The 13,010-nt window shown below is 38.6% G+C and overlaps 1 protein-coding gene across 1 annotated transcript in view; it reads right to left on the reverse strand.

Moving 5' to 3' along the window:
- Window positions 1-13,010, reverse strand: part of DOCK2 (dedicator of cytokinesis 2) — a 203,232-nt gene that overhangs the window by 131,862 nt on the left and 58,360 nt on the right. Inside the window, exon 26 of the mRNA XM_075442046.1 lies at window positions 3,969-4,117. Coding sequence (XP_075298161.1) covers window positions 3,969-4,117 — 149 coding nt within the window. The remainder of the gene's footprint in view (window positions 1-3,968; window positions 4,118-13,010) is intronic.

Consider the following 13,010-nt stretch of genomic DNA (forward strand, 5'->3'; position numbering starts at 1 on the left):
GAGTGCTTATTTATTTCCACAGTGTCAAATATGGACTGAGTGGCTCCTTCAGAACTGTAATATTACACAACCTGTACTGGAGATATACCTCTTCGGTCAATTCATTTCAGCTGTCCCAGCTGCGTCCCCTCCCAAACTCTTGCCCAACTCTAGCCTACTCCCTGGCATGGGGCAGAGTGAGAAACAGAGGCCTTGACACTATGCAAGCAGTGCTCAGCAATAACTAAAATTTTCATTGGTGTGCTATCAACACTGTTTTGGTCACAAATCTAAAACACGGCACCATATGGGCTGCCACAAACAAAATGAACTCTATACCAACCAGATCCATTATGTTCACTCTTTTCTGCATCCAGTTCTACAACTTTGTGTTCCCCCTCTGACATACACAAAAAATGAGCACTCATAAAAGGATTTTTTTTAAATCGTGTAGTTCATAATCATGCATTGTTCTTACTGAAAATTGTCTGCAGAAGAACTTCTGTTAACCGGCCCTAAAAGAACATGCAAGTTCCCTGACCAAATTCCTTTGAAATTCTCCTTTGCTAAAGTCTTAAGATCTGCCACAAGTTAGGCAAATGCTTTACAAACATCTATACAATTCTAAAATGCTTCCAGACTTGTCTGCTAATATAATCAACAGCTTAAAATGCAGCTGGCTGCCAATTACTGACTTCATGCACAGAACAGGATAATATTATACATCTTACGTCCACTTGTAGTCTCAACCAAGATTTTATTTTAGATTCCAAGTGAAAGAGTTTACCATTACATTTAATTGCGTAAACAGTATTAATAAAAATTTTTTCTGACACAGTATGTATTGAACTATAGAATATATGCCACATTAAAGACAAAGTCACCTTATGAAAGGTTGTCAGATGGCATGCATTGAAGTTGTTGTAAAGTGGGAAAAGTGAAATGTTTTTAATTAAAACAGAAACAAAAAGTCACCGACTTCACCATGACCTTCATGAATAACTTGCAGTTCTAAGCTTTAGCTGTATTTCACAGGTGCTGAAAGCACTCAGTCTCAAGCTATGAACCTAATTTTAGACATGATTCAGTCAAAACAATGTCATCTACAATCAAAAGTTGTTTGCTGTGGATGCAACTTCAAAATCAAACATAAGCATCTCACCCAGATACCTAACAATGACTGTCTATTCATAAAAAAGAAAATCCTTACCATAAACCAGTGCTCTTAACAACATACTTGCCACCTGCAGAACCCAGCAGCTAGACTGCAGCTGAAGAGAACAGTGTTTGAACACAAGGACCCGATGATATGTATGTTGCCACTTGTCAAGTGATGTAGGGCAAAACAGCAGAGCAGAGCTTTCTTTGACAAAGAAAATAATTTCTTCAAAAATTCTGTAACAACTTCAAAGATCATCTCACAATACAAATTTTGACCTCACAAAATACAGAACAACTACTGCTGTTTCTTTTCTGTCCTTTGTGTATATTCTACTCCTGGCAAATTCCACAAAACAAATATAATGCAAAAATATCACAGTTAAATTCACAAAAAGTTTTAAGTACTAACCCAAAACCAGATTTCTCTATTAAGATGGAAAAAACAGAAGAACTATGGATGAGATGTTGGTGTTTTCAGGACAAAGTTAATCTTAAAATTAATATTGTGAGTCTGCCACTAACGCCCGAAGTTTTCTCTTCCAGCAGGTCAAATCATCCATTCTCTTAGAAAGACTCTGAGAGACACAGGAAATGAATTGTTTGATGCAAAGCTACATTAATCTTAAGGTTTAAGTGCACTCCCATAAGAAATAGCTCGGTTAATTACCAAAACAATTCTCTATATCTAGATCACACCGAATAAAAGCAATCTGGAGACCACCTAAATACTACTATTATAATAATCTGGCCAGACAGTGAACCTTTTCCATTTGCCTATACAAGTAAGGGACACGAGGTATTTCCCACTGCAACTCAAAACTGTACATCCTTGAACGAAGATTTTTCACTTTAGTTGGAAAGTAAACATCTGTGCTGCACTCAAGAGAAACCTGTGCTGTCTCTTAAAGACAAATTACTGTCTGATGCCTTAGACACTGCTGTATTGAAGGTGTTCCCTTCCTTTAGTCTATTTTTTCTCCTTCAGAAAAGTCATCTCAAAAGCAGATTTTTAGTACTAAAGCAGGACCAGTGTTTAGTACAGCTAAAAAAATGAGACCCTGACCCACGGATTCTCTGTCAAGGAAAGAAAAAACTACGAGTGTCATACATTTGCTGTTGTAGTTAAAAGAAAACAACAGACTTCTATTTAATGACATATACCTTAGTATATTCTAACATCCACATTGTCTCTGATCAGCAATTATATTTCCAGAAACCATGCCAGGTTATGTATTTTTCTCAACAGAAGCAACTGGCTCTTCTGTTGATGTCCCAACTGTGCTAAAACATTCCTTAAACTCACAGATATGATGCCTCCAGAGTAGCTGTCATTTGCTGATACCACTACTGGATTTAAACCTACTTCAAGGGACTTTTCTCCTTAGATTAGAAACACATCAGTATTTATTGCAAACACAGTATGTAGATAACTGCCACCCAAACAGCTCAAAGAGAATCTCCAGTTTACAAGTCACCTTTCCTTAAAAGAAGCCACAGAAGAATTGCCACTTGTTTTAAACAAATGTGAATTGAAATGTGAAAGAAAAGCAACCACCCAGATCACAATTTCTGCAGTGGTCCAAAACAACAGGAGCCTGAGAAGGAAACTACAGACTTGAAGTATAGTAATCTGTTGTAGGCAGACATAGCTGAAAACAGAAACCACGATCTATAACATCTGTAAGTCTGAAAAAGATTTCTTTCAGAAACTACAAAGGTTTTTACAAAAAGAAAAAATTAAATTTGAAACTTATTCTGAATACTTACAAAAATCACAGAATCATAGTATAGTTTGGGTTGGAAGGGACATTTGAAGTCCAACACCCCTGCAATGAGCACTAACATCTTCAGCTGGATCAGGTTGCTCAGAGCCCCGTCCAACCTGGCCTTAAATGCTCCCAGGGATGGGGCACCTACCACCTCTCTGGGCAACCTGTGCCAGGGTTTCACCACCCTCATTGTAGAAAATGTGTTCATTATATCCAGTCTAAATCTGCCCTCTTTTAGTTTAAAACCATTAGCCCTTGTCCTATCACAACCAGCCCTGCTAAAAAGTTTGTCCCCATCTTTCTTATAAGCTCCCTTTAAGTACTGAAAGGCCGCAGTCCCCGCTCTTGCCCTGCTGCCCACACTGCTGGGGATGCAGCCCAGGGCACGGTTGGCTTTCTGGGCTGCAAGTGCACATTGCCAGCTCATGTCCAGCTCTTCATCCCCAAGTACCCCCACGTCCTTCTCGGCAGGGCTACTCTCAGTCCCTTCATCCCCCAGCCTGTATTGACACCAGGGGTTGCCCAGACAAAGGTGCAGGACCCTGCACTGGGCCTTGTTGAACTTCATGAGGTTCACGTGGGCCCAATTCTCACACTTGTACAGGTCCCTCTGGATGGCATCCTGTCCCTCAGGCGTGTCCACCGCACCACTCAGCTTGGTGTTACCAATACCACCGATACTCAGCTTGGTGTCACAACACTCATTTCAGTATTTATCCCACTCAACTTTACCAGTCAAAACTAAAAGTGCCTTAGTCTCTGCTAGCAAAAATCAAAGCAGCCTCACTGCTTTTAATAATACTAAGGTGATTTACAGCAGCTGACTAATTAAAGAATATAAAAATGAGAAATATAAAAGATAGCATAGATTTTAGTACTTCACCTTTAATATCTCAACTGCCCTTTAACTTAAGTTTATGAAAAACTGGAGAAAAGTTCAATTTGCCACTGACATGTATTAAAAAATTTAAATGAGATCCATCAGCATCAATATTTTACTACCTAATCAGCTCAGGCTTACTACAGACTTAGGCCATCTACATCATCATCAATACTTACAGGGTCTTGACAGCTCAGAACCTCCAGGATGCTATTGAGTAATTCAACACAGTACTTCTTTTCCTGGACCTGGAGCTGCTGATCGTCCATCTGCTCCAGTAATTCCTTCAGCTCTTTTGTAATCACGGGAAGCAGAATGTCCCTACATTCTGGAAGAAAGCAAATTATCTTAACAAATATAAATCAAATACTACTTGCAAATAAATCCTCCTCCAAACAGTGAAACACAATATGCTTTAACAGCTACAGTCCTTTCCAAGGTGGAATTGTTGATTTTCCAATCATGCCTCAGGGATACTCTTAAACCTGTGTGATATTTTTTAAGTCAACCATATTTCTCATACATGAAAAACACAACCTCCTGATAAACATAACTTGTTTCAGTTAAATTCTGAAGGCTGTTTAGCTGTCCCAAACACTTAAGGAGAAATTAATCACTTTATACACAAAGCATCTAGAAATAAGCTATGTTTAAGTAATGACAGAATTTTAATGTAAGAAAAATACTATTTATTCTGAGAATAAGACACAAACAGCAACAGAACTGTTCTATGTGCATCATTTTGAAACATACCTTCTAAGAGCACATAACGCAGACAAGGAAAACACTTTCATGAAATGCCTATCAAGCCTATGAAAGAGAGAGCTAAGCATACATTCATCCTTATTTAAATCTAAGGACACTGACACCTTTCAATCTCACATGTACATTGACTTTAAGACAAACGTGCTTATGGTAAGTATTGGGAGGACAAGATGCACAAATATGAAATAACTTCAGTGAAGGCACCCTCTGCCTAAGAATAAAAGACACAGAACACTTTTTATTCTAATTGATACATGCCATTGAGTGATTTAAGTAGCAACTTACTTGTACAGTGCGATGTAATTAAAAAGAGTACAGCACAACAGCATGAATAACGCTGATCAGATGCTTCAAAGATTTGTTATATTTATTAAAATAATCTGGGAAGAAAACAGAGCTAAATGCAGCTTCAGAGGTTCCATCTCAGAATAAAATTGGTACAGTGCTACAGAAGCACTCTAGTCACAGGCAGTGAGCTGAAGCTCTTACTCATTTCCACTCAATTGATTTCTTATTGCTTAAAATTCTTGTCCATCTTCACTCTTTAGAAAAATATTTGTATCACCAATTGGATACTGTTTTCTATCAATACCTCACACCATAGCTTCTGAAAAAAAATAACAGAACAAAACGAGAGAACTTCCTACTTATTGCAAACAAATATGAGCATGTAACTTTTTTTTCCTTTTAAGAACGATTTAGGTCATGTTTACCCAGACATACAGCATACTCACTGATAATAAAGCAGAGTGTGAGACATGGTGAAATTGTATCCAGTGTGATTTAGAACTAGCCAGGGGCTCAGTAGCCCCCACATTAGGGTGCTAGTACAGGAAGACAGGAGGGTAAGAAAGAAAGAGAGGGAAAGATTATAAATGTCTATATTTTGCAGATGAAGCAACAGAGGCTATCCATGCAGATGATTCTTATTTCAAGTAACAGCTCCAAGCCAGGAGCTTTTAATCACGTCTAAGGGGCAGTATAATTTCCTGTCTCAGAAAGTATCTCTACTCACGGGGTAATGCCACAACATGACTAAAAAGGTATTCATCTGATTTTCCATAACCCTTGTTCCAAACCACAAGAGAAATCTTACTCACTGACTAAATTACAAACTCACGAGTAAAACAACAATTAAAGAACACACATTAACACAACACTTGTTCAAAGAGCAGCATAAAAAGGAACTTCACACAGCTTAGAATTCATTTATATGACCAATTATGCACACAGACAAGCTTTCTGGACTTAACGCAGGCCACAGAGTACCCCTCCGATTCTGAAACCAAACAGCTACACTTACAAAGCACTTGGTAGCGCATACTGGCAGGGCATACTAACACTCCTAAAGCACTTCAGTGTGGATTTGTGTCCATGAAGACGGAGGAAAACTCCCCTCCAAAAGTCATCAGTACTGAAGATTCATAGTCACCAGCTGTAGACTTCAAACATTATACAGTTTTCTGAAGCTGAGATGTAATTTGATGATTAGCAAATTCTTTCTTGATTTGCTCATATCAACCACTTGTAATAACTAATTATAAATGCAACAAATACAGCACCATTAGCTTCTTAAACAAAACTAAAGAAAAATCATTAGCAATGTTAAAAGTTGTATGCAATACCTTTAAAACTTGCTGAAATGTCATAGTACGGTTTTTAAATAAAGGTGTTACATACTCAGTGAACAAATAAGTACAGGTTGTAAATTAGACTACCTATCTACTTCTGAAAAAGCTAGAAAACAAACTTTAATTCTGTTTTCATTACAGTCTGTGGAACCTGTCCTTCAACAGTCTAGGGTTATTCAGGAGGGAAACAGTCCGTAGTACGGTCAATTCAGGATTCATCCATCAAAGTTCTTACCATTCCAAAAGACAGATTTTCCTTTGGACATAACATTTGTTTCTAACCAAGTTACTTTTGGTGATGGTTATGAAAAAAGACCATAAGCCTGTTAGTGTAAACACCTGCTAAACCTACTAGTATAAACACCCACTTCTCTGAAACGGTAATGACTATTTCATGCCCACAGCAAGAGTTGGGCTGAAAGAGTTATTTGCCAGACTTTAAACTTCTCTATACAGCCCATACACTGCTGAGATAGAAGCTGCACACCACCTCAGTGAGATACATGCAAGGAACTTCCTTATGAAATTGCAAAAGATAAATTAAAATGGGACTGCAGTGGATTTCCAGTCTGTTACTGAAAGACAGCATACATTTAACAGATCTTAAAGTGGATCAGAAAAAAAAAAAAAAAAATATAGACTCACAACTGAAACAAGCGGTTCAGACTGGATAGAAGGAAAAACTTCTTCCTCAGGACAACAGCCAAGCAGTGGAACAATCCGGTTGCCCAGTCTCTGTCCTTGGAGGTTATCAAGACCCACCTGGAGCAAGCCTAGAGCAACCTGGTCTGACCTGACAGCCAACTCCATTTTGAGTGGGAGGTTGGACTAGAGACATTCGCAGGTTCCTTCCAACTTGAACTACTCCATGATACTTTATAGCAAAAATTGCTAATTAATGGTAGCGTAGCATTAACTTGGTGCACTGCAAGTGACCAGTTGCTAATCCTCAGAAACAGAAGATAGTAGCCAACTACTGATAACAAGTAAGTGCCAGCACACAACATGAAATTTACAGGAGACTGCTAGAGCTTGAATCTCTGGAAAGTGAATGAAGACTGTAAGAAAGATAGGAACAAAGACACATCTCCACATATATACATATACATGCAAATCATAACATTCTTAGGGCTAGTCATTTTTTCCGTCCACAGACTCAAACATCAAGGTTTCCTATACAGAAGAGATGACATCAAAATCATGACTCTAAACACATATGGGAGAAACCTATTTCTTGTCAATTCAGTTTGTAGCACTTACACAGCATCAGTAGAGAGGCAAAGATAGCTTCACGTATATTTAACCTGTGTGAAAATACACATGCAGCAAGTACTGAGGGACATTAAAAAATCAGTTTCTTTTTTCTGATACCCATTCTGCCTCATTCTCATCTTCCTTTTCAGATTCTCTTACTGCATGCAAGAAGTGCTGAAGGAATAATTCATCACAAGCTAAACCCTCCATCCTTCCTATAGCATTATGAATCCAATACGCTAACCCAAATGACAGGTGATAAAGCTCATCTGCATAGAGCATCACTGTACGTACCTGTCTGCAGTTACATCTACGTCTACAAACAGCAACATTTTGTGTCACTAGCTGTCTGCTCTAAACTTGCTGTGTAGAAATTCCACTTTTTATAAGGATGTATAACTATTACATTAACATTCCAGAATAGACAAAATAACCACGACAATTAATACAACATGAAGATGGGCGTATTTAGACAAACACATCCAAGCTTTAACTAATCTGCAACCACGTGTCATAGGAACACAGATTCCAAATCAACAGCATGTGAAAAATTTAACTGGCAACTGTTTTCTCATAACTACCATTCTTAAAAATAGTGCCTTTAAAACATTTCCACTTCAAAAAAAAAAAAAAAAACAAACCAGTAGGGACTGTCATGCTAACAGGCCTGCTCATCACAACAAAGTTGTAAGTCATATCAAATTACATGACATCTCAGCCACTGTTCACCACTCACAAAGAGGATGGGATGTTATATGCGCGTATCAGTTTCACATCTGCCAGGATAAATATACTTCTTGACTCCACTCCTCCAAAATGATATCCAGCTCAATTTTTAAGCCATTAAGATCCCCCTCGAAATGTCTGCAAATATAAAAAAATCTCTTTGGGTAGCTTTTAAAGTTACAGGAAGCAACTGGATAATAAATAAAATCTATACTTAACGAGCTTTCTTTCAAAAGCAAAGTAAGAGACTAGACTGAAAGTCATTGGTCAAGGGGAATCCTGTGTTTTAGCTGAAATGCATTTTAAGTACTGATACAGAAAAAGAGCTAAGATTTCAAGGTCGATATTATGTGTACATTAATCACTAATCGGGAAGCGTGGAGGAGATTGTGAGTTACAAGTTGCACTGGACATGTTCAATGGGAGTGAAGGTAAACTTCATTGAATTTAAAACTCCTCCATACCAGGGTTTCAGAGGCCATTTAAAACATTTCCTGCCAGAATGCAAAATGCCCACCGTTGTCTGTAACTCATTCAAAAAATACACACACATGTATTTTGGTAAAAGAAACAATTCTTTGACATAGCTCTTCTTCTGCATAAAGCCATTCCACACTACTTAAACATTAAGAAAGCAGCGCCGTTTGCACAGACAAAATTTTTCTATTGTACTGAGAGGACAGTTGAAGTAGCATGTATAATTGACTTCCTCCAGTTTTAAGAGCTAATTACTCTGCAAGCTTCATTACTCCCAGTTATACTTTGCATCACAAATTAAAATTTGATCCACATTTGATACATTAAAAATCTATTAAAAAGACTTAAAATATGCAGCTCATCAATTATTTACAGTGCATTTTCAGATGTGAACAATGTTGACGTGTCAAGCTACACGGAAATTCCAAGGCCATTTAACTAGCATTAGCTATACTATTTCTTTTTTTAAAGGAAAAATCTGCAATTGTAATCAATGGAAAAACTGGTCAATATATTTTTATAAGCAAAATGTATTTTTTGTGTTGTTTTGGTTTAGCTTAAGGCTATATGCCTGTATTTTGTGGCTGGCTGCTAGATAAACTCAGCTTGTTAGTTACAGCAATACAGGAGAACTACTTCAGTTCGGACACAGTAAACAACCCAGATAATGTACTTCTAGAACATTGTTCATCAACAAAAGATAATAGTCTTAGAGAAGGAAAATTAAACAGATTCTATAAGATCTCTACCAGGTAAAGTCATCCTATATGAAGATGCAAGTCCAAGATGTTCTGATGAACACATACAATCAAAATAACTGAAAAGCACCAGCATTTGTAGCAAACAAGCCTTGGTCTCAGCCTAAGCCTGCAGGTGGACTAGTATTAACACAAAACTGTAGTCATGCCTTCTCATCTTCAAAAAACCTGTTAAAATATTTTCACTAGAATATTATACAAAATACGAAATCCCTCTATTATCTTGGGACAAAGAAAAGTTTATTGAATGAGTACGTAAATTCCAGATTATAATACTAAGGTATCATTGCACAAGTTAAGTAAGCAAAATGAGCAAATGAGCAAAGAGCTCATTTGAGCATGAACAAGTCATTGGCTAGGAAAAATGAGAAAAAATAATTCAGAAAACTTTAGAAGATAGTAATTGAGAAAAGAAAATGCTAAAGTAAAATTTTCGGTGGTAGTGTTTGATGATCTGGACTCATTACTGAGTGCACCCCCAGTAAGTTTGCAGATGACACCAGGCTGGGCGGCAGTGTTGATCTGCTCAAGGGTAGGAAGGCTCTGCAGAGGGAGGCTGGATTCATGGGCCAAGGCCAATTGTACGAGATTCAACAAGGCTCAGTGCCAGGTCCTGCACTTGCATCAAAACAACCCCATGCAGTGCTACAGTCTTGGGGAGGAGTGGCTGGAAAGCTGCCTGGCAGAAAAGGACCTTGGGCTGTTGGTTCACAGCCAGCTGAACATGAGCCAGCAGTGTGCCCAGGTGGCCAAGAAGGCCAACGGCATCCTGGCTTGCATCAGGAATAGTGTGGCCAGCAGGAGCAGGGCAGGGATTGTCCCTCTATACTCAGCACTGGTGAGGCCACACCTCAAGTACTGTGTTCAGTTTTTGGGCCCCTCACTACAAGTATGACATGGAGGTGCTGGAGCGTGTTCAAGGAAGAGCAACAAGGCTGGTGAAGAGTCTAGAGAACAAATCTTCTAAGGAGCAGCTGAGAGAGCTGGGGCTGTTCAGTCTGGGAGAAGAGGAGGCTGAGGGGAGATCTTCTCGCTCTCTACAACTACCTGAAAGGAGGTTGTAGTGAGGTGGGGGCTGGTCTCTTTTCCCAAGTAGCAAGAGACAGGATCAGAAGAAACTGCCTCAGGGGCTATCAAGCACTGGAAGAGGCTGCCAAGGGAAGTGGTTGAGCCATCATCCCTAGAGGTATTTAAAAAAGGTGCATGTGACACTTAGGGACACAGTTTAGTGGTGGACTTGGCAGTGCTAGTTTTACAGCTAGACTCAATCTTAAGGGTCTTTTCCAACCTAAATGATACTATAATTCTACGATTAAGCAATCCACACATATCTCCCCCACCCCAAGACAGCTCAGGACAGATGGGGGAGTGACATGGGGAGGGGGGAAGGGCAGATGCCTGTTCAAGCACTAGCTGGTTTTTTGCTTCATAAACGATGTGATGAGATTGCCAGCAAAGACAGATACACTCTTTCTTAATGTTCAAACCCATGAAAAAACAACTGTTCTGACTGGCTTTTTTTCTAGAAGCCAGAAGAAAACATGTGCTGCCCTAAGCTGTATTTGAACACACAAAACATCAACATACAGTTTGAGCATCTTGCATTTATTTCATCAAGGTCTGTCAAAAGATATATTGTTCTACGTATTTATCAACCCCAATTCCAACACACTGCTTAGAGAGAAGTTCCCTGGTAGCACTTTCCTGAATAAGGACAGGTAGATTCCTTCTCATAGCAGATTAAGCAGTTACATGTTTTCGGTTTTGGTTGTGGTTTTTTGTTTGTTTTTTTTTAACCTCTCTATTCACTTTCTCCTTCAGAAGACACCTAATGATTTCTTCTGTACCAGGCAAATGAAATTCAAACTCTAAGTCATTAATGCAATAATGTCATTAAAAAAGACATTTGGGTATCCTTCAGCAAAACACAGACAGGCTGCATTCCTGACTGCCTCATATGTGTAGCCAAAATGGTAATAAAGATTTAACACAACTTTTGTCTCCCTTAGGAAACACTACTCTTGAATCCATGGCATGCCTGTAGTCATATCCATCTGTTAGGATGGCTTCATGCCCACTTAAAAACTGGCATGCCAATTTAATAAGGACATAGGTGTCATCTGAATACAGATTTAGAGCAAAGTCTTAAAAATTAAATCATTGAACAACATTCTTTTGACGAGGAGAGACTTCTGATAGCAGTCAAAAAACACCATGCTTCTTCACAGAGCACATCTGTTCACAACTGCAAGCATCTTTATAATAAAAGTCTTCCCTCATTATTATTTGCCATTTAACTCTTTGCTGGGAGCCCAAAATGATGAATTTAAATTTGTATATGTATTCTATTCATTGCTAAATCTAAATTCAAATTTCACCGTTTAGATAAGAGTCACAGAAAGGGGAGGTGCCATAGGTCACCTACAGACTTTGACAGCACTGTAAGACGCAAATTCTTTTGTTTTCCTGGAACCTAGTACTAACACAGGAAGGCGAATCACAATGGTTGATCCTATGAAGCCAGCACACCACACCTGCTGACTATTCAAAGCAAACGCCAGCAAGTAAGATTAGATACAGAATAGGTACAGCATTAATGGTCACAGCACACCACTGTGACCAAGCGTAACACTGCAGAACACATCCACTTCCCAACTTCAACGCGTATCTTCAAGTTCACCACTCCTCATGGGAGCTGAGTAATGCCATGTATTCGAAGGCAGCCAGGGCAACATCGAACACTATCTTTGCGGTAGTCAAAACAACACTAAGTGTTCAGTGCCTTTTCCAGCTTGCAATCATTATAGTCTGCCAGCCTGCTGTGAACAGTTGTCAGCGTATCCTCTCCAGCAGATTTAAGATTGCCTTGTGTTTGGATTATGGAATACTTAGGAATTCCAGCTTGCATATTTCCACATTTCATTTAATCCACACACAAAATTTAGCTAAAGTAACAGCTTCATGTCAGCTTCTGTAACATGTCTCTGTTCTCTCTTTCCTACTTGAAGTAGTTGTAAACAGAGTTGTTACGCATACATTTAGAAGTTCATTGTTAAAACTGGTTCACCTAACTTGATTTAGATTTCCCTCTATATATCAAGATCTAAAAAAACCCCCAAACTAAAAAAACCTGCCATACTGGGTCAAGTCTAAGAAACAGTTACCAGTAGCAATACTGAGCATGTCACCTACTCCTCCATAAACAGAAGAAAGTAATAGCTTTAATCTACATGTGTTCATCACAAATGTATGCAGACAAATATCTACAGACATGCATACACCATCCTTAGTCATATCAAAATATTGCAGGAATAGAAGTGGCAAAAAAATGAACACAGGATTTGAAGTGATGCTATAAAAGTAATGTACCTAGAAACACTACTGCTTATTACAAAAGGAGGAAGGGGAAAAAAAAACAACAAACAACAAAACACCTACTCTCAGAGTGTATTTCTTAAATGAGTCTTTTCAAAACTAAGCACAAAATTCAAGAATGAATCCACAGGAAAGATGCTGTGTTTCAACAGAGAACCATTGTAAAGGACTTTAAGAACAGTGAATATTTTCGAATTTTTCCCAGTAGCTAAAAATGGGAGAGTCAAATGCATTA

Source organism: Opisthocomus hoazin, chromosome 23 (assembly GCF_030867145.1).
Source record: "Opisthocomus hoazin isolate bOpiHoa1 chromosome 23, bOpiHoa1.hap1, whole genome shotgun sequence".
Taxonomy (NCBI): Eukaryota; Metazoa; Chordata; class Aves; order Opisthocomiformes; family Opisthocomidae; genus Opisthocomus; species Opisthocomus hoazin.